Raw genomic sequence first — 19987 nt, 5'->3', positions numbered from 1 at the left:
TTCAAATTTTTGTATTTTCATGTGCATGTAACTCTATTTGTGTGACTGATTGCCCAATTAGGTCGATAGACACACAAACAAACACAAACACACACACACACACACACACACACACACACACACACACACACACACACAAAATTCAAGCTTTCGCAACAAACTGTTGCCTCATCAGGAAAGAGGGGAAGGAGAGGGAAAGACGAAAGGATGTGGGTTTTAAGGGAGAGGGTAAGGAGTCATTCCAATCCCGGGAGCGGAAAGACTTACCTTAGGGGGAAAAAGGGACGGGTATACACTCGCGCACACACACACATATCCATCCACACATAACAGATGATGTGACTTACCGAACGAAAGCGCTGGCAGGTCGATAGACACACAAACACACACACAAAATTCAAGCTTTCGCAACAAACTGTTGCCTCATCAGGAAAGAGGGAAGGAGAGGGAAAGACGAAAGGATGTGGGTTTTAAGGGAGAGGGTAAGGAGTCATTCCAATCCCGGGAGCGGAAAGACTTACCTTAGGGGAAAAAAGGACGGGTATACACTCGCGCACACACACACATATCCATCCACACATATACAGACACAAGCAGACATATTTAAAAACAAAGAGTTTGGGCAGAGATGTCAGTCGAGGCGGAAGTGAAGAGGCAAAGATGATGTTGAATGACAGGTGAGGTATGAGTGGCGGCAACTTGAAATTAGCGGAGATTGAGGCCTGGTGGATAACGGGAAGAGAGGATATATTGAAGAGCAAGTTCCCATCTCCGGAGCTCGGATAGGTTGGTGTTAGTGGGAAGTATCCAGATAACCCGGACGGTGTAACACTGTGCCAAGATGTGCTGGCCATGCACCTCTGGCCATGCTTCCTCTAAGCGACCCATGAATAGGTTGGCGTACGAAGGGGCCATCCTGGTACCCATGGCTGTTCCCTTTAATTGTTGGTATGTCTGGCTTTCAAAAGTGAAGAAGTTGTGGGTCAGGATGAAGCTGGCTACGGTGATGAGGAAAGAGGTTTTAGGTAGGGTGGCAGGTGATCGGCGTGAAAGGAAGCATTACACCAACAACCTGACAACAGCTTTCGCATCCCGCAACTACCCTCCCGACCTGGCACAGAGACAAATAACCAGAGCCACTTCCTCATCCTCTCAAACCCAGAACCTCCCACAGAAGAACCACAAAAGTGCCCCACTTGTAACAGGATACTTTCCAGGACTGGATCAGATTCTGAATGTGGCTCTCCAGCAGGGATACGACTTCCTCAAATCCTGCCCTGAAATGAGATCCATCCTTCATGAAATCCTCCCCACTCCACCAAGAGTGTCTTTCCGCCGTCCACCTAACCTTCGTAACCTCTTAGTTCATCCCTATGAAATCCCCAAACCACCTTCCCTACCCTCTGGCTCCTACCCTTGTAACCGCCCCCGGTGTAAAACCTGTCCCATGCACCCTCCCACCACCACCTACTCCAGTCCTGTAACCCAGAAGGTGTACACGATCAAAGGCAGAGCCACGTGTGAAAGCACCCACGTGATCTACCAACTGACCTGCCTACACTGTGACGCATTCTATGTGGGAATGACCAGCAACAAACTGTCCATTCGCATGAATGGACACAGGCAGACAGTGTTTGTTGGTAATGAGGATCACCCTGTGGCTAAACATGCCTTGGTGCATGGCCAGCACATCTTGGCACAGTGTTACACCGTCCGGGTTATCTGGTGGATACTTCCCACTAACACCAACCTATCCGAGCTCCGGAGATGGAACTTGCTCTTCAATATATCCTCTCTTCCCGTTATCCACCAGGCCTCAATCTCCGCTAATTTCAAGTTGCCACCACTCATACCTCACCTGTCATTCAACAACATCTTTGCCTCTGCACTTCTGCCTCGACTGACATCTCTGCCCAAACTCTTTGTCTTTAAATATGTCTGCTTGTGTCTGTATATGTGTGGATGGATATATGTGTGTGTGTGCGCGAGTGTATACCCGTCCTTTTTTCCCCTAAGGTAAGTCTTTCCGCTCCCGGGATTGGAATGACTCCTTACCCTCTCCCTTAAAACCCACATCCTTTCGTCTTTCCCTCTCCTTCCCTCTTTCCTGATGAGGCAACAGTTTGTTGCGAAAGCTTGAATTTTGTGTGTGTGTTTGTGTGTCTATCGACCTGCCAGCGCTTTCGTTCGGTAAGTCACATCATCTGTTATGTGTGGATGGATATGTGTGTGTGTGCGCGAGTGTATACCCGTCCCTTTTTCCCCCTAAGGTAAGTCTTTCCGCTCCCGGGATTGGAATGACTCCTTACCCTCTCCCTTAAAACCCACATCCTTTCGTCTTTCCCTCTCCTTCCCCTCTTTCCTGATGAGGCAACAGTTTGTTGCGAAAGCTTGAATTTTGTGTGTGTGTGTGTGTGTGTGTGTGTGTGTGTGTGTTTGTTTTTGTGTCTATCGACCTGCCAGCGCTTTCGTTCGGTAAGTCACATCATCTTTGTTCGAGTCCTCCCTCGGGCATGGGTGTGTGTGTTCGTCCTGAGGATAATTTAGGTTAAATAGTGTGTAAGCTTAGGGACTGATGACCTTAGCAGTTAAGTCCCATAAGATTTCACACACATTTGAACATATTTTTTTTGAAGTTCATTCTGTACATGTATATTAGCTTTCTCTCTAGTTGAGTAACTGACGATTTGTATTTATACATATCATGAGAAATTTTTATCATTTATATGTGTATCTCTTCACTTTTGCTGTTCTAAGATCGATGAAGTGTGGATCAATAATTAAGTGCCAGAAGAGGGAGCTAAAGGTCTGGGGGAGTTCCATCTGTTGTATTACATGGTATTTTTACTAGTCACTTATCAATTCTTTGCCTCTGGCAACACTTGCTAATGAGGAAAACGAAAAGTTGCACTGTAGTTAAAAGTCCATATTAAATTGAAGATCAAAGAAAGGAAAGGGCATACTACCTACAATAGGAGCTTGCCTAAAAGTACAGAGCTGTTCAAAACCAACCTTCAGTTGATGACTTTACATTAAAATTGATCAATATCCAAACATATTACATTCCATCCTGGATTTTCCACGGTTTAAATTTCCATATAACTTTTTATTCGTCATGTTACTTAATTTATGCATTTTTTGTGTTGTTTTGCAGTTTCACATATTTTTGGGGATTTTCATGTATTTGTGCATCACTTTATGTACTTTTTATGACTCTTCTGTTATCCATCTCCCCTCACAACCATCTAAAATCTTCATTTGCCCATTTCCTCCTCATTTGTGTTTCCTTATGACATCCCTGCCATAATGGACCCTCACTCCATTTTCCTGCACCCACTTCAGAAAAATATCCCTTTCCTTACTAAAATCCAGTCTCCCATATACTGTTTCGTAAATGCTGCGTAAACCATAGACTCTCCCCGAATGGCCTGAACATAAAAATTCCTTCCTCTAGATTCCATCCCTTCTTTCACAATGATTTTCACCTTTTCAGAATCTGTCAGTCCCTGACCCTCACAAAGCTGTATTGTAAAAATGCATCTCTATGGTACAGGCATCCCACAACCAACAACCACCTCCGCTTCTTCTCCAAGAGAATGAAACTGCGCAATCCCTGCTGCATACATCACACCTCTGAAATTTAATCCCTAGCTCTCCAGCACCTGAAGCATTCCAGACACCACCTCCATACGTTAAACAAACCTGCTGACATCTTACTGCTGCCTTGGGATACCACTATCCAACCTCTATCCTACCCACTGTGTTCCTCCTCATCAACTCTGCACAGCACTCAGACCCTCCCTAGCTGACCTTTTCAACTTGGTACCCCCCCCCCCCCCCCCCCTTTCAAGCTCCCTACCAACACTGCACCAAATCCAGATCCGAAACATTCCGTAACAATGTTCTTAACCTTTCCACTAAAATCCCCAGTGCCACACAAGTTTCAGTCCTATCCGAAGCCCTTATCTTTAACAAATTTAACCATGTTAGACTCGTCAAAGACCTGCTCCTCTCATCCCAATCTCCGCAATGGACACACATCTTTGTCACCAATCCCTCCAACTAAATCCAACCTAATCCCAACAATGAACCCTGCCTCTCCCAATTCATACCGCCATCCAATCATGATTCTCCCTCCACCCTCCCCACCCCCTGGTCACTTCCCAGGAATTCCTTACCTTCAACTTGGCCTCACCATTTGTCCTCAGGTCCCTTCCTAAGAACACCAACCTTTAAGCAGAAGAAAGGACAGCCATACACAACCTCAAAACAAACCCAGACCTAATCATTCTACCTGGAAACAAAGGTTCCACTATTACTGATATGAATATAAGTGACTACCCGACAGAAGGCCTCAGCCAATTATTTGACTACTACACCTATAAAATCTGCCAGAATGTTAAGTTAGTGTTGTTTAACGTCCCGTCGACAACGAGGTCATTAGAGACGGAGCGCAAGCTCGGGTTAGGGAAGGATGGGGAAGGAAATCGGCCGTGCCCTTTCAAAGGAACCATCCCGGCATTTGCCTGAAACGATTTAGGGAAATCACGGAAAACCTAAATCAGGATGGCTGGAGACGGGATTGAACCGTCGTCCTCCCGAATGTCTGCCAGAATGATCCCATCCCGAAAGTTCAACATAAACTTCAATCCCTGCTTAAAGCCTTAGGCCCTTCCCAGAACCTCTCTTTTTCCAACTAACTGCTTAGTAAACAGTATCAATACTAGGAATAAGAACAATATTTTCTAACTCTAACTCCGTCTACAGGCCGCAAGCGACCCATCGGGACCATCCGACCGCCGTATCATCCTCAGGTGAGGATGCGGATAGGAGGGGCATGGGGTCAGCACACCGCTCTCCCGGTCGTTAAGACGGTTTTCTTTGACCGGAGCCGCTACTATTCGGTCGAGTAGCTCCTCAATTGGCATCACGAGGCTGAGTGCACCCCGAAAAATGGCAACAGCACGTGGCGGCGGGACGGTGACCCATCCAAGCGCCGGCCACACCCGACAGCGCTTAACTTCGGTGATCGCACGGGAACCGGTGTATCCACTGTGGCAAGGCCGTTGCCTAATAAGAACAATATACATAAAGATTTAAAATCACTTACTCTTGCCCAGCAAGGAGTCCAGTATTCAGCAATGCATATTTTCAATAAGTTACGAGCAACCATTAACAGTTTAGTGTCAGACAAGGCACAATTTAAACATAATTTAAAAGAATTTTTGGTGGCCAACTCCTCCTATTCCATCCATGAATTTCTCAACAAGTGCAGCAGACCATTTTAACAAAAATTTACTGTAATTTAATTTTTGACAATACTTGGTTGTAACAGCCAAGTAACTACCTACTGTGTGAATGATGGATGTATGGAAAGCAGAGATGGATGTATGGAAAGCAGATGAGTCTTGAGTCTGTAAGTAGTTGAAGTTTAATTTTAAATCTTGTACATAATTTGACTGTTCTTAATTGAGGATCATTGAAATGAATAATTTACTTTAATTTTTGACAATAATTGGATGCAATAGCCAAGTAACTAGCTACTGTGTGAATGATGGATTTAATGAAATCAGATGTAAGTATTAAACCTGTAATTTAATTTTAATTCGCGTACATAATTTTCCTGTTTATTGACTGAGGATCATTAAAATTAAGGAAACCCAAGTTTTTCTAATTACATTTTTGCAATGTGTTTATCTGAAATGTTCCACACCCAGGAGGATTTCCTCTTTTGTGGGTCTATGGAATGAATAATTAATCTAATGTAATCTCCACTAAATCCATTTCCCTACTCACCTCTATGACACTTCGCACACCCACCTTCTACACGCTCCCCAAAATCCGTAAGCCCAACTCCAGGGTTGCCCCAAGTGAAATTCTCTGATTTCCAGACAAGTTTTAGCATTTTTCCCTGATGAATTTTGAGGTATCAAGGGTAAGTTAAGACGTTATTTGACAATCTGTCTTCGCAGCTACAGTACAAGAAACAATAGTGCAAACAAGGAAATATCTAAAAAAAACTTGCAAGCCGACAATGTTTCCTGATGTGAGCAAAAATCTGAAGTACTAACATCAACATCTTTTGTAATAAACTGTCTTTAGATAAAGAAAGCAAGCCATTTGGTATGTGTGTTTCATTAAGACAATGATGTTATTTTATTTCCATAAAACGAAACACATTTGGTGACAAAAATACATATTTCCTTGGAGTCGCAAGACAGATTTAAAATACCTTCACCAATTTCAGAAATAACCTCAGGAAAAAGTAGGCCTCTTGAAATAATTGTATAAGGCAGGGAAGAATTGTGTAAACCCACACTGTAAGTGACTGCTAAAAAATGTTCGTTTTACTCTGTTCGTTATTGTTGGTTATTAACCTCTGTGTTATTTCTATTATTTTACAGTTATTGTGTCATTTTTCTTTCAAGAAATATATGAGTGCATAATGTACAAACTGCCAGTGACTGACACAATTTTCTTCTTATCATTTATACTTTCTAACACATGAACTACTTTTGAAGTGCCAAAATGTACTACAATAAATAAAATGTCTATAAAACGCTACAGTGTACAACATGCTTGTGGTACAACAATCACAATTCTTGAAATATATCGCTGATGGTCTCTAGACCACTGAGGAGCACCACAGTCCTGTGTCCATGGACAAGCCATAAAAATCCGCTGCATTATACCACACACAAACAAGTCTGGCCTGTGAGCAGATCGGTGAGACTAGATCCGATGGGCAGGGTCTGCACATTAGTGGGAACCGAATGACTTCAGATCAGAGACCCAATCCATTACCGATACCTGCCATCTTGGCTGCTGCATCTACAGTCTCTGAGAATCATATCCAGAAAAACCACTCCTCATGCCTCCTTGCCTCTCATTGGCAGCTGCTAGGCTAGTGGCAAGAAGTGGTGGCAGCACTGACTGCAAGCTGAGAGGAGTGGTAGGATGGGGGAAGCAGTAGGAATAAGGGAGTAGGGAAGCGGTTCACATACTCAGCTGCACCCAGCCACTGACGACGCATGACACGTCAGTAAACAAACCATTTCATCTACCGAGACAAAAATGAGATTTTTCCAGTTTTTTTTTCCAAATTTCCCTGATATTTCCCTGACGTGTTTGAAATTCCCCGATTTACAAGACTTGTGGCAATCCTGAAATCTTAACTACCTCTCCTTCGAACAGAGGGACAAATTTTTGGCAGATCGATGGGCAGCTGCATGGTACCTTCCATGCCTCCTGTTTATGAACGATCTAGAGGAGAGTTTCCTAGCTTCTTATAGGAGTAACAAGACTGCAGAGTCGTATTGCAAATCCTCTCGTTAATTTTAGTGAAGTAAGTGTACAGTCTGGAGAAGAGTGTGAGTACTAAAATAGTTAAAAACTTTTTTTGAAATTATTTTGCAACACAACCACAATTATCTTTATGGATAACTGATTTTGAGTGTATCAAATGGCCAACTTTACATCTAAAAATCAAAACTTCTATATAATTTGACAAATCAAATGTAAAATACATATAGTTTTATAAAATTATGATATAATAAAATTCTCATACCCAGTTTCTGTACAAGAAGACCATGTGTTGTCACAAACGTAAAGGTTGAACTCACTGGTGCTACAATCCTGCCCAACTGCTACCCCTCTCTCCCACCCATCAGACGCATGTGCGCGCGCGTGCATGCACACTCGGACAAGGGGTTGTGTCAGGTGAAGTGGGCAAAAGAAGGTAAAGGTTGAGGTGTGGGAGGAAGGGTTGGGAGAGGTTGGCTGATGGGTGGGAGATAGGGGTAACAATTGGGCAGGATTGTAGCACCAGTGAGCACATTCTGGCTGCAGGCAGGGTGTGGTGGGTTGGATGGAGGAGGTAGAAGGGGGGGGGGAGGGAGAGGGGGAGAGAGAGAGAGAGAGAGAGAGAGAGAGAGAGAGAGAGAGAGAATGGATGCAGTTAAGGTCCTGGGGAAGGGGCTGGAGGACATACAGCCAGAAGTATTATGAATGAAGGATGTGTTGCAAGAAAAACTTCAATTTAGGTAATTCAGAGAAGCTATGGTTAGGGCTACAGATCAAGGTAGCTAGGATTGCGAAGCAGCCAATGAAGTTGAGCATGATGTGCTCAGCAGCATATCTGCTAGTGGTGGTCAACTCAGCTGTCAGCCACAGTTTGGCAGTGGACATTCATTTATAGAATACCATGCAGAAATTACAGCAGAGCTGGCATATGACATCACTGCTTTCACTGTGTGGAGAGATCTTGCACCAGGGTCAGGTACAATATATATGGTACAGGTTGAGAGTAAGTTTGATGTAAAGTTTGACCAGGAAATTGCACAGACAAGATAAGCAGTGGAATACTACTTTGGACAGGGTGGGAATTATTGTGGGTAGGATGTTTCTCATTTGTAGACAGGATTATAAATAGTCGAAACCTTAGCAAAGGAGTGTTTCTGCTTTGTGACAGTATTGCATGCCCAGTCTCCATAAGTCACAGTCACACTTACTGTTGCCTTGAGATGTCGAATTTTGCCACAACTCTATATTCTCCTGGCATGGCACCCGGTGAGTTCTACCACTTTACTCACATGAAGAAACCAATGTAAGGCAGATATTTCCAGAATGATGACAAGGAGACTTTAGAGGTGTAACATTTTTGGGCTACTAAAATGTCGGTTTCTACAAATGAAGTCTCCACCAAGACACCATTTGTATGGAAAAATGTGTTGCACTGGATGTTGAATATGTAAAGAAGGATTAACACCACCCATAAGTTTCATGGCCGTAGCTTAATTTTTTGAGGTTTAAAACTTTATGATTGCCCCTCATGTATGTCATTAGAAGAGAATGACATTTTGAAACCTTATAGCTATAGCTGTGCACTGGAGCAGTGCTAAGACAAATTTGTGTCATTTGTGTATTACACTTTAGCCACTGAACTACTGAGAATTTCACAATATCTACCTTCCCCTTTAGTCAGTGAACCAGATCTTGTCTGTTAGCAGTGCACTTGCTGTAATATGAGGGAGGGATTAAAAGGTAACTGGGATCTGACTGTTGTGCATCATGTACTTATATACCTGCACCTCTAGCATGCTGCTGTAGGACTACTGCTGAGTCAATCTGACAAGTTATGTCACCTACCAATTACAAGTGTGGTTTCTGTGGCAGTTCTTTTTGTGTCTCTATGGTGCACTCGTATCACAAAGCAATGATTGACTCTCACTAAAAATATGCAGCTGTGAAGTTTTGTTTTTTAGTTAGTAAGAACACAGCAGAAACTGTTGTGCTGAGACGAACAACATACAGAGAACATGCTCCTAACAAAACTGAAGAGAATGAATGATTTTCTTGGTTTAAAAAGGGCAAAATGCTTGCTGAAGGTCAGCCCATTTCCAGCCATCCTTCAACTGCTTGAACTGAGGAATACCGTATTTACTCGAATCTAAGCCGCATTCGAATCTAAGCCGCACCTGAAAATTGAGACTGTAAAGCAAGGAAAAAAATTTTCACGAATCTAAGCCGCTTCTGAAATTTGAGACTCGAAATTCAAGGTGAGAGAAAAGTTTTAGACCGCCCCTCCAAAACGAAACAAAGTTGATCCATTGTAACGTGAAACACAATTGAGGTCGAATGGATGAAGATACAGCTACAATAGTTTGGTTCGAGACGTAAGCTTAACAATTAAGCTTTACCAAGTAGTCATTGCTATGTGTCAGGCGCTCTGTCTGTATTTATACGGGTACCCTTCCTTTTTCGCGTGCTTCGTCTGGTTTGAATCGGTTGCTTATTTTGCTTTGATCTGATAAGTGCCGTTCTCTTTGTTATAGGGGTTTACGTCACTCTAAGCTGAAAATGCATTATTGTACTGTGTCATGCACTGTTTGTCTCATTCTGATAATGAGTGTTTACGACCTATCGCCGCTCGTGGCATGGCGTGCTTTTGTGCGCGCTACCGTGGCTTACACAAAAAAAGAAGAATTGTCTCACAAGTGAAATAATGACAAGAAACTGCTATTTGTTGTTACTTACACTGCTGCTTTCTTTGATAATGATGAACAAGAACCAAATAATAGACTGTGTATGAAAGAAGATGTTCTGAACACGAGTTTAACAAAAATTTTTCTCTGGTTGAAAATATTTGCAGACGCCTCTTTAGTACATTACATTCTGCACAGAAATTAGAGTCATCCAGTCAGTTGCCGTGTTTCATTTCTGACTGTATCACTATTCAGCATAAGAATAATACGAATATAAACATGACATGATATGTATATTCTTCCACGGTTCACTCTAGTTTCGTAGTTTATTAGGCAGACAGGATTTAAATGAGATAGCAGCAAACATGAAAGAATACATGGCATAATGTTTACATTCTTCTACCTTTTCTTTTAATTTATTAACTGATCAGAGGTTTTGGCACCAGTATTTATCTTTGTGCCTGCAAAGCATACCTGTGTTGTGCTACATGTATTTGACGGCAGAAGTTAGTTGTGGCAACACCTACCAACAATTTTCAGACTTCCGCTTACTTTGCACTCGATTCTAAGCTGCAGGCGGTTTTTTGGATTACAAAAACCAGAAAAAAAGTGCGGCTTCGATTGAAGTAAATACGGTACACCAGTAAAAGCCATAATCTCACTAGTGAAGATCAATGCAGGTCAATCAATGACACTTTAGATTTATCCATGTAGTTCTGAAGCACAATACAGCACATACTGAAAATTGATTTTGGAATGTGAAGAGTAGCAGCAAGGTTTGTGCTCAGACTTCTTACTGGGGATCAAAGGGACAGCATGTTCAAACCTGTTTTAAAATGAAGCATGTATTCACAGAAAATCCTAATTTTTTCAACAAAATTATCACACGTGATGGTAGGGTCCAGATTTCAAGGTTTCAACCTTGCAGAACCTAAAATGGGCTAAATCATACTTAAAGGCCTAAAAGGGCTAAATAAGACTTTCACAGAAAAAGTAGAGGCTAAAGAGGACTTTTGCAGAAAAAACACCGCTTTTAAATACATTGTCCGAATTAATACTAAATAAATCAATAATGTGAAATTGCACTTTTTGAGAAAAGACCTAATAAATAAATTTATAGTCTGCACTGAAATCAAGAACGTGTAACCCACGATATCGCTTGCCCTTGTTGTTGTTGTGGTCTTCAATCCTGAGACTGGTTTGATGCAGCTCTCCATGCTACTCTATCCTGTACAAGCTGCTTCATCTCCCAGTACCTACTGCAACCTACATCCTTCTGAATCTGCTTAGTGTGTTCATCTCTTCGTCTCCCTCTACGATTTTTACCCTCCATGCTGCCCTCCAATACTAAATTGGTGATCCCTTGATGCCTCAGAACATGTCCTACCAACCGATCCCTTCTTCTAGTCAAGTTGTGCCACAAGCTCCTCTTCTCCCCTATTCTATTCAATACCTCCTCATTAGTTATGTGATCTACCAATCTAATCTTCAGCATTCTTCTGTAGCACCACATTTCGAAAGCTTCTATTCTCTTCTTGTCTAAACTATTTATCGTCCACGTTTCACTTCCATACATGGCTACACTCCATACAAATACTTTCAGAAATGACTTCCTGACACTTAAATCTATATTAGATGTTAATAAATTTCTCCTCTTCAGAAATGCTTTCCTTGCCATTGCCAGTCTACATTTTATATCCTCTCTACTTCGACCATCATCAGTTATTTTGCTCCCCAAATAGCAAAACTCTTTTACTACTTTAAGTGTCTCATTTCCTATTCTAATTCCCTCAGCATCACCCGATTTAATTTGACTACATTCCATTATCCTCGTTTTGCTTTTGTTGATGTTCATCTTATACCCTCCTTTCAAGACACTATCCATTCCATTCAACCGCTCTTCCAAGTTCTTTGCTGTCTCTGACAGAATTACAATGTCATCGGCGAACCTCAAAGTTTTTATTTCTTCTCCATGGATTTTAATACCTACTCCGAATTTTTCTTTTGTTTCCTTCACTGCTTGCTCAATATACAGATTGAATAACATCGGGGAGAGACTACAACCCTGTCTCACTCCATTCCCAACCACTGCTTCCCTTTCATGTCCCTCGACTCTTATAACTGCCATCAGGTTTCCGTACAAATTGTAAATAGCCTTTCGCTCCCTGTATTTTACACCTGCCACCTTCAGAATTTGAAAGAGCGTAGTCAACATTGTCAAAAGCTTTCTCTAAGACTACAAATGCTAGAAACATAGGTTTGCCTTTCCATAATCTATTTGCTAAGATAAGTCGTAGGGTCAGTATTGCCTCACGTGTTCCAACATTTCTACGGAATCCAAACTGATCTTCCCCGAGGTCGGTTTCTACTAGTTTTTCCATTCGTCTGTAAAGAATCCACATTAGTCTTTTGCAGCCGTGACTTATTAAACTGATAGTTCGATAATTTTCACATTTGTCAACACCTGCTTTCTTTGGGATTGGAATTATTATATTCTTCTTGAAGTCTGAGGGTATTTCGCTTGTTTCATACATCTTGCTAACCAGATGGTAGAGCTTTGTCAGGACTGGCTCTCCCAAGGCTGTCAGTAGTTCCAATGGAATGTTGTCTACTCCGGGGGCCTTGTTTCGACTCAGGTCTTTCAGTGCTCTGTCAAACTCTTCACGCAGTATCGTATCTCCCATTTCATCTTCATCTACATCCTCTTCCATTTCCATAATATTGTCCTCAAGTACATCGCCCTTGTATAGACCCTCTATATACTCCTTCCACCTTTCTGCTTTCCCTTCCTTGCTTAGAACTGGGTTTCCATCTGAGCTTTTGATATTCATACAAGTGGTTGTCTTTTCTCTGAAGGTCTCTTTAATTTTCCTGTAGGCAGTATCTATCCTAACCCTAGTGAGATAAGCCTCTACATCCTTACATTTATCCTCTAGCCATGCCTGCTTAGCCATTTTGCACTTCCTGTCGATCTCATTTCTGAGGTGTTTGTATTCCTTTTTGCCTGTTTCATTTACTGCATTTTTATATTTTCTCCTTTCATCAATCAAATTTAGTATCTCTTCTGTCACCCAAGGATTTCTACTAGCCCTCGTCTTTTTACCTACTTGATCCTCTGCTGCCTTCACTACCACATCCCCCAAAGCTACCCATTCTTCTTCTACCGTATTTCTTTCCCCCATTCCTGTCAATTGTTCCCTTATGCTCTCCCTGAAAATCTGTACAACCTCTGGTTTAGTCAGTTTATCCAGGTCCCATCTCCTTAAATTCCCACCTTTTTGCAGTTTCTTCAGTTTTAATCTACAGGTCATACCCAATAGATTGTGGTCAGAGTCCACATCTGCCCCTGGAAATGTCTTACAATTTAAAATCTGGTTCCCTAATCTCTGTCTTGCCTTTATATAATGTATCTGAAACCTTCTAGTATCTCCAGGGTTCTTCCATGTATACAACCTCCTTTCACGATTCTTGAACCAAGTGTTTGCTATGATTAAGTTATGCTCTGTGTGAAATTCTACCAGGCGGCTTCCTTCATTTCTTACCCCCATTCCATATTCACCTTCTACGTTTCCTTCTCTTTCTGTTCCTACTATCGAATTCCAGTCACCCATGACTATTAAATTTTCGTCTCCCTTCACTACCTGAATAATTTCTTTTATCTAATCATACATTTCATCAATTTCTTCATCATCTGCAGAGCTAGTTGGCATATAAACTTGTACTACTGTAGTAGGCATGGGCTTCGTGTCTATCTTGGCCACAACAATGCGTTCACTATGCTGTTTGTAGTAGCTTACCCGCACTCCTATTTTTTTTTTTTATTTATTAAACCTCCTCCTGCATTACCCAGAATTTTTTATGTACAGATTTTTTTATCATTCATGTTATCTACCAATCTTCCGGCTAATCTTCTTATCTCAGATCTTAAAAATAAAAATTTAAAATTAGTTTACAAACATCCATGTGCGATTCAATTGAAGCTGACATTTTACAAGACCACATTCTTATTTTTTAGTTACTGTCACCTTCTTACTGTTTATTTGCTTTAATTTTAGGTAGGCCATGATAATAAGTCTCATTCCTTCGACAGAAAGATTCTGCAGCTTAGTTTACGAGCAACCTAGGAAAAAGAACAAGCAACAGATTCAACCATAAGTTTCCTGGATCACAAGCGATGGAGTGGAGAGCTTTCATCTAGACTGACTCCTGTCAGGCTTTAGTGTCAGCTGATGGGTCATGGAACATGCTAAAGAACTCAATTATTAAGTGCTTCGGGGGGTGGGGGTGGGGGGTGTCAGCTGCTGCAGTACACCATATGAATTAACACTGCAGAAAAATAATTTGAAACAGGTGTATGAAAATACTGTTGCAAATGTTAGAAGAGACACTGGTGACCACTAATTTGGGTTTCAGTCAAAGAGACTACTGACAGTTGTGGCAGATTTATAGCTAATGCTGTGGCGGCGAAATTACATTCAACAACACAAGAAAAACTCTACATATTGCTGCGTGAAGAATTGGAGAAGACAAATCACAGTACTGCAGCCTGCACAGTTAGATACCTTAAAGATCACATGGTTAACACTTTGAGGACTGAGCGCGTGTGTTGACGCTCAACCGGATGGTACCAAGCGATTTCACAGTTTTTCTGAATTTTCTACAGCAGATTCTATACCACAAAAAATAGATTACTCTTTTGCATTTAAAAACTACATCCATTCCCTTCAGAGTACTGCAAAGAAATAAACATTTACTTTAGTCACAAGGGTTGTATATTAATTTGAGAGTATGCTGTTTTCACAGTGAAAAAAAATTTCTTTTTAGGTTTTAGGACCTCTAAGGGACATAGGATTGAAGTTGTTAATTTTAAATGAATAACTGTTGAAATATGAACTTTTATTTTATTAATAATCACACAGTTACATTGGCTTTTGTATGAAATATTGCGAAACATTTTGGAAAACAAAGCCCTACGTCACAGGTTTCACAATAATATCGCGTGTCTTTCCTTGAAACTTTACCATATCTGGCCTTGCTTGTTTCTGCGCATACTTTGCACCTTCTCTGAGGCCACTTAGACAATTTTGTGGGTGGAATTAATTTTGGAAAATGTCTTCCGCTTAGTCTGTTGATGGGTGATCTATTCTGAGAAGTGAATGAGTCTAAGAGGCCACCTTTGTGAACCAAGTTCTCTGCTATCTCTGTAATGTATTCAACCAGATGTTTGCTTGTATTTCGCGACGTTTTGTACAAAATGTATGAATTTAGTCATGACCATGAAAATATGAAAGAAAACTTATTCCACCACTTTATTTGTTTTCGTTCAAAAGGATAGTACGCCATTAGCTGGTCGCTATGATCCACACCAGCTTTTTTACTATTGTAGTCCAAAACACCGCCTGGCTTCATTTTTTCCACCATTCCAAATTAGGTTTTACACTGACATTTGTTGCCGTCAAACTGCTGCACACCTGTTTTAAGTCGAGCGTGAGCGCGGCAAAGCAAATGACTCAAAATATACTCCTGTACCACCTCCAACATATGCTGCCATCTATAATTTTTTCTTGGTACTAGGATAACCAGAGAGTACTTTTAAACCTACAGAATATGAAAGTCATGTGCTGGGAGTCGTTAACATCGCTGATAGTCGGCCGACGTAGGAGCTACATCTATCGTCCTTTTGGGGTACTGTCGGACCGACGTAGGAGCTATGTCGCTCGTCTTGAAAGTGTTAATAGAGCATTATGCCAAACACTACCAAAAAGTCGAAGCGGTAGTAGACATATTCAATTCTAGTGAATCAACAAAGGTCAAGAGAGCCCTAAGAACAACAAGAATGTTGCGTCATTGGCATTTTTAAAACTTCACTTTCAAATATCTAACTGCTGCAATTTGAAGCATAGAGTCTGCATCCCTACCACTGAAAGGTGCTGTAGACGCGATTTCTGAGATGCAGGTGTATCTTGGTACAGCATTAAATCAAGTAATAGTCTTCTGACGAATCCCAGATATGAAGGACATTTCTGTCATTATTCATATGGAAAAGTTTGCGGGTGGCTCTTGTTGGGAGCCATGAGTGATTGTGTCGAAATACATATCATTGACATCTTGTGATACAGAAAAATCTTTCTTAGCCTACTAACATGTGCTAAGAGGTAACAGAAAATGTTTCACACCACAAAATTTTAGGTATGCATCTTAAGAGTTTTTATGTTAATATTAGTGTTCATTATATTATTCATTAAGACCTAAAAAGGCCAGAATACATTGTTTAAACAAAAAAAGTGCTTTCCTGGAGCTACAGGTATGGGGTATGGCACAGAAAGTAAAAAGTTACGTCTACAGATGTCACCTGTATCACCCACCGGGGGAGGGGGGGGGGGGGGGTTTGTGAGGTGAATCAAAATTGAAGACTATGCTGAAATTATCTTTTTCTTTCTTTCTTTCTTTCCCCCTTTTTTTGCAATTAAAGGGATCCTCCACTCAGAATATGTTCCTAAAATGCAGACAGGAAACCAACAATTATATTTGGAGGGCGTGCGAAGCTGGCACAGAAGTCTGACATGAAAACGTCCAGTTTTGTGGAACTTTGGCAAGTGGTTCCTGCATCACAACAATGCTCCCATGCTCAGTGTTCCCTAGTTCTTGTCCTCAATTAAGGCAACTAACTTGACCCATGTGTCCTATTTGCAAGATTTAGCCCCTCTGACTTCTTGTTCCTAGGATGTAAAGGGACTTTAAAGGAAAGTGTGTTGCTGCTACCGATGATACAAAATGGAATGTCATGGCAGTGCTAGTGGGTATCAAAGATGGTGAATTTAAAAGGTGCTTCCAATGCTGGAATGAACATTTGGAGAAATGTATTATATCTAAGACAGAGTACTCTGAAGGAGATTAAAGTTGTATTGGGAGGCAGTACAAAACACAGATTCTATTCCTACCCTGCACAGTCTAAACCTGCCAAGATGATCAATATTAACAAACATTACTGAGGAAAGTAAACCTGACTCCACTTTCTGTTACCTGTTCTCATTATAATACTTTCGTAATGTAGAGACTTCCTCTTCCAAACGTTCAAGTAAGGATTCACTACTTCCTTCTGAATAAAATTCCAGGAATGATAAACGCTGATGTCTTCCAAAGCAGCATTTATCCCACAGCTCCTGTATTTCTTCTCTTACAGCTTTTATGTAGTGGGGTATATTTTCCCTCCTCCTGATTTCACATCTTCGTACTTCCTGTTCTAGCTGTAAATACCAATACTTTAAAGAATTTCTGCAGTATATACCCTTTAAAATTTTGCACAGATAAAGAGTGTTATCTGTATGTACTACAATATAAAGACATTTACTAAAATTTTTACGCAACGCTCTAAAAAATATTTGGACAGACACAGACTCTACAAAAGGAAAAAAGAAAGGAAGAAAGAAGGAAAGAAAGAGGTCATTAATAAACATAGTTACCAAAAATCTCGAAAAGTACTTGGATGATGTATTTCAAACTTTTCACTATAATAAATGTTCAGGCAGACGTAGGTTACATGTTTTTAAATATATATGGTATATCTAAAACATAAGAGGGAAATAATGTTAGCAAAAATTTGAAAAGTTCTTGACTAATTTACTGCTGATATATATATATATATATATATATATATATATATGGGGGGGAGGGTGGGGAGTCGTTCCAGTCCTGGGAGCGGAGGGACTTGCCTTGGGGGGGAGGGAAGGACGGGTGTACACTCGCGCACACACGCACATATCCGTCCACACATATACAGACGTGTCTGCTTGTGTCTGTATATGTGTGGATGGATATGTGTGTGTGTGCGCGCGCGAGTGTATACCCGTCCTTTTTTCCCCCTAAGGTAAGTCTTTCCGCTCCCGGGATTGGAATGACTCCTTACCCTCTCCCTTAAAACCCACATCCTTTCGTCCTTCCCTCTCCTTCCCTCTTTCCTGATGAGGCAACAGTTTGTTGCGAAAGCTTGAATTTTGTGTGTGTGTTTGTGTTTGTTTGTGTGTCTATCGACCTGCCAGCGCTTTCGTTCGGTAAGTCACATCATCTTTGTTTTTACATATATTTTTCCCACGTGGAATGTTTCCCTGAGAGAGAGAGACACACACACACACACACACACACACACACACACACACACACACACACACACACTTGGCCTTGTGGTAGCGTTCTCACTTCCCGCGCACGGAGTCCTGGGTTCGAATCCCGGCGGGGTCAGGGATTTTTCCTGCCTCGAGATGACTGGGTGTTGTTGTGTCATCATCATCATCATCATCCATCCCCATTACAGTCGGTGGAAGGCAATGGCCTTGCCAAGTACAGCGGTGCAGGTCTCCCGCATCATCCCCTATGCTCCTCGGAATATCTCCCGCATCATCCCCTATGCTCCTTAGAGTATGGGACATCATCATCATCATCATCATCATCATCATCATCATCATCATACAGTACATATTTTTCAGCATATAAAGAGGAATTGTTGCTAGCAAAACTCTTGAAAATTTTTCTATCAATTTAATTCATACTTTTACATGATAGTCTATAAATACTTGGATGCATGTAGGCTACATATTACTTTAGTAGATGTTGTACATAAATGTAAATGTAATACATAAAGAGGAAATGTTAGCAAAAAGTTCAAAATTTTCTTGATTGAAATTTTCCTATTTTTGCACCATACTCCAATAAACTTTTGGACGGACATATGGCAGCAAGAGAGGGGGAGAAAACCAATGTGCATTCCGTGTGCATACCGGCGGGAGTCATTCCAGATGTGAAAAGGGTCCTTCCGGATGCCATGAAGGGTACAGGGTGCACCCATCTGCAGGTGGTCGCTCATGTTGGCGGCTATCTAATTTGGTGAAGACTGCCAGTCTCTCTAGCGGGATGAAAGCAGAGCTCACCATCTGCAGCATCATCGACAGGACTGACTGTGGACCTTTGGTGCAGAGCCGAGTGGAGGGTCTGTATCAGAGGCTGAGACGGTTCTGCGACCGTGTGGGCTGCAGATTTCTCGACTTGCGCCATAGGGTGGTGGGGTTTCGGGTTCCGCTGGATAGGTCAGGAGTCCACTACACGCAGCAAGCAGCTACACGGGTAGCAGGGGTTATGTGGCGTGGACTGGGCTGTTTTTTAGGTTAGATGGCCTCGGGCAAGTACAGAAAGGGCAGCAGCCTCAAAGGGTGCGGGGCAAAGTCAGGACATGCAGGGACCAAGCAGCAGTCGGTATTGTAATTGTAAACTGTCGAAGCTGCATTGGTAAAGTACCGGAACTTCAAGCACTGATAGAAAGCACCGAAGCTGAAATAGTTATAGGTACAGAAAGCTGGCTGAAGCCAGAGATAAATGCTGCCAAAATTTTTACAAAGGCACAGACGGTGTTTAGAAAGGATAGATTGCATGCAACCGGTGGTGGCGTGTTTGTCGCTGTTAGTAGTAGTTTATCCTGTAGTGAAGTAGAAGTGGATAGTTCCTGTGTATTATTATGGGTGGAGGTTACACTAAACAACCAAGCTAGGTTAATAATTGGCTCCTCTTACCACCCTCCCAACTCAGCAGCATTAGTGGCAGAACAACTGAGAGAAAATTTGGGATACATTCCACATAAATTTTCTCAGCATGTTATAGTCTTAGGTGGAGATTTCAATTTACCAGATATAGACTGGGACACTCAGATGTTTAGGACGGGTGGTAAGGACAGAGCATCGAGTGACATTATACTGAGTGCTCTATCCGAAAATTACCTCGAGCAATTAAACAGAGAACCGACTCATGGAGATAACATCTTGGACCTACTGATAACAAACAGACCCGAAATTTTCGACACTGTAAGCCCAGAACAGGGATTCGGTGATCATAAGGCCGTTGCAGCATCCCTGAATATGGAAGTAAATAGGAATATAAAAAAAAGCGAGGAAGGTTTAGCTGTTTAGCAAGAGTAATAGGAGGCAGATTTCAGACTACCTAACAGATCAAAACGAAAA

At 41.6% G+C, this 19987-nt stretch overlaps 1 protein-coding gene across 2 annotated transcripts in view; it reads right to left on the bottom strand.

Annotated features, from left to right (window-relative positions):
* The window catches only part of LOC126236917 (protein regulator of cytokinesis 1-like), a 231708-nt gene that overhangs the window by 67437 nt on the left and 144284 nt on the right, over nt 1–19987 (bottom strand). For both annotated transcript variants that reach the window (XM_049946571.1, XM_049946572.1), the window contains exon 8: nt 17007–17230. In XM_049946571.1, coding sequence (XP_049802528.1) covers nt 17007–17230 — 224 coding nt within the window. The remainder of the gene's footprint in view (nt 1–17006; nt 17231–19987) is intronic.

Source organism: Schistocerca nitens, chromosome 2 (assembly GCF_023898315.1).
Source record: "Schistocerca nitens isolate TAMUIC-IGC-003100 chromosome 2, iqSchNite1.1, whole genome shotgun sequence".
Lineage (NCBI taxonomy): Eukaryota > Metazoa > Arthropoda > Insecta > Orthoptera > Acrididae > Schistocerca > Schistocerca nitens.
Note: the sequence above shows the minus strand (reverse complement) of the source record. Positions and strands in the feature narration are given on the sequence as shown.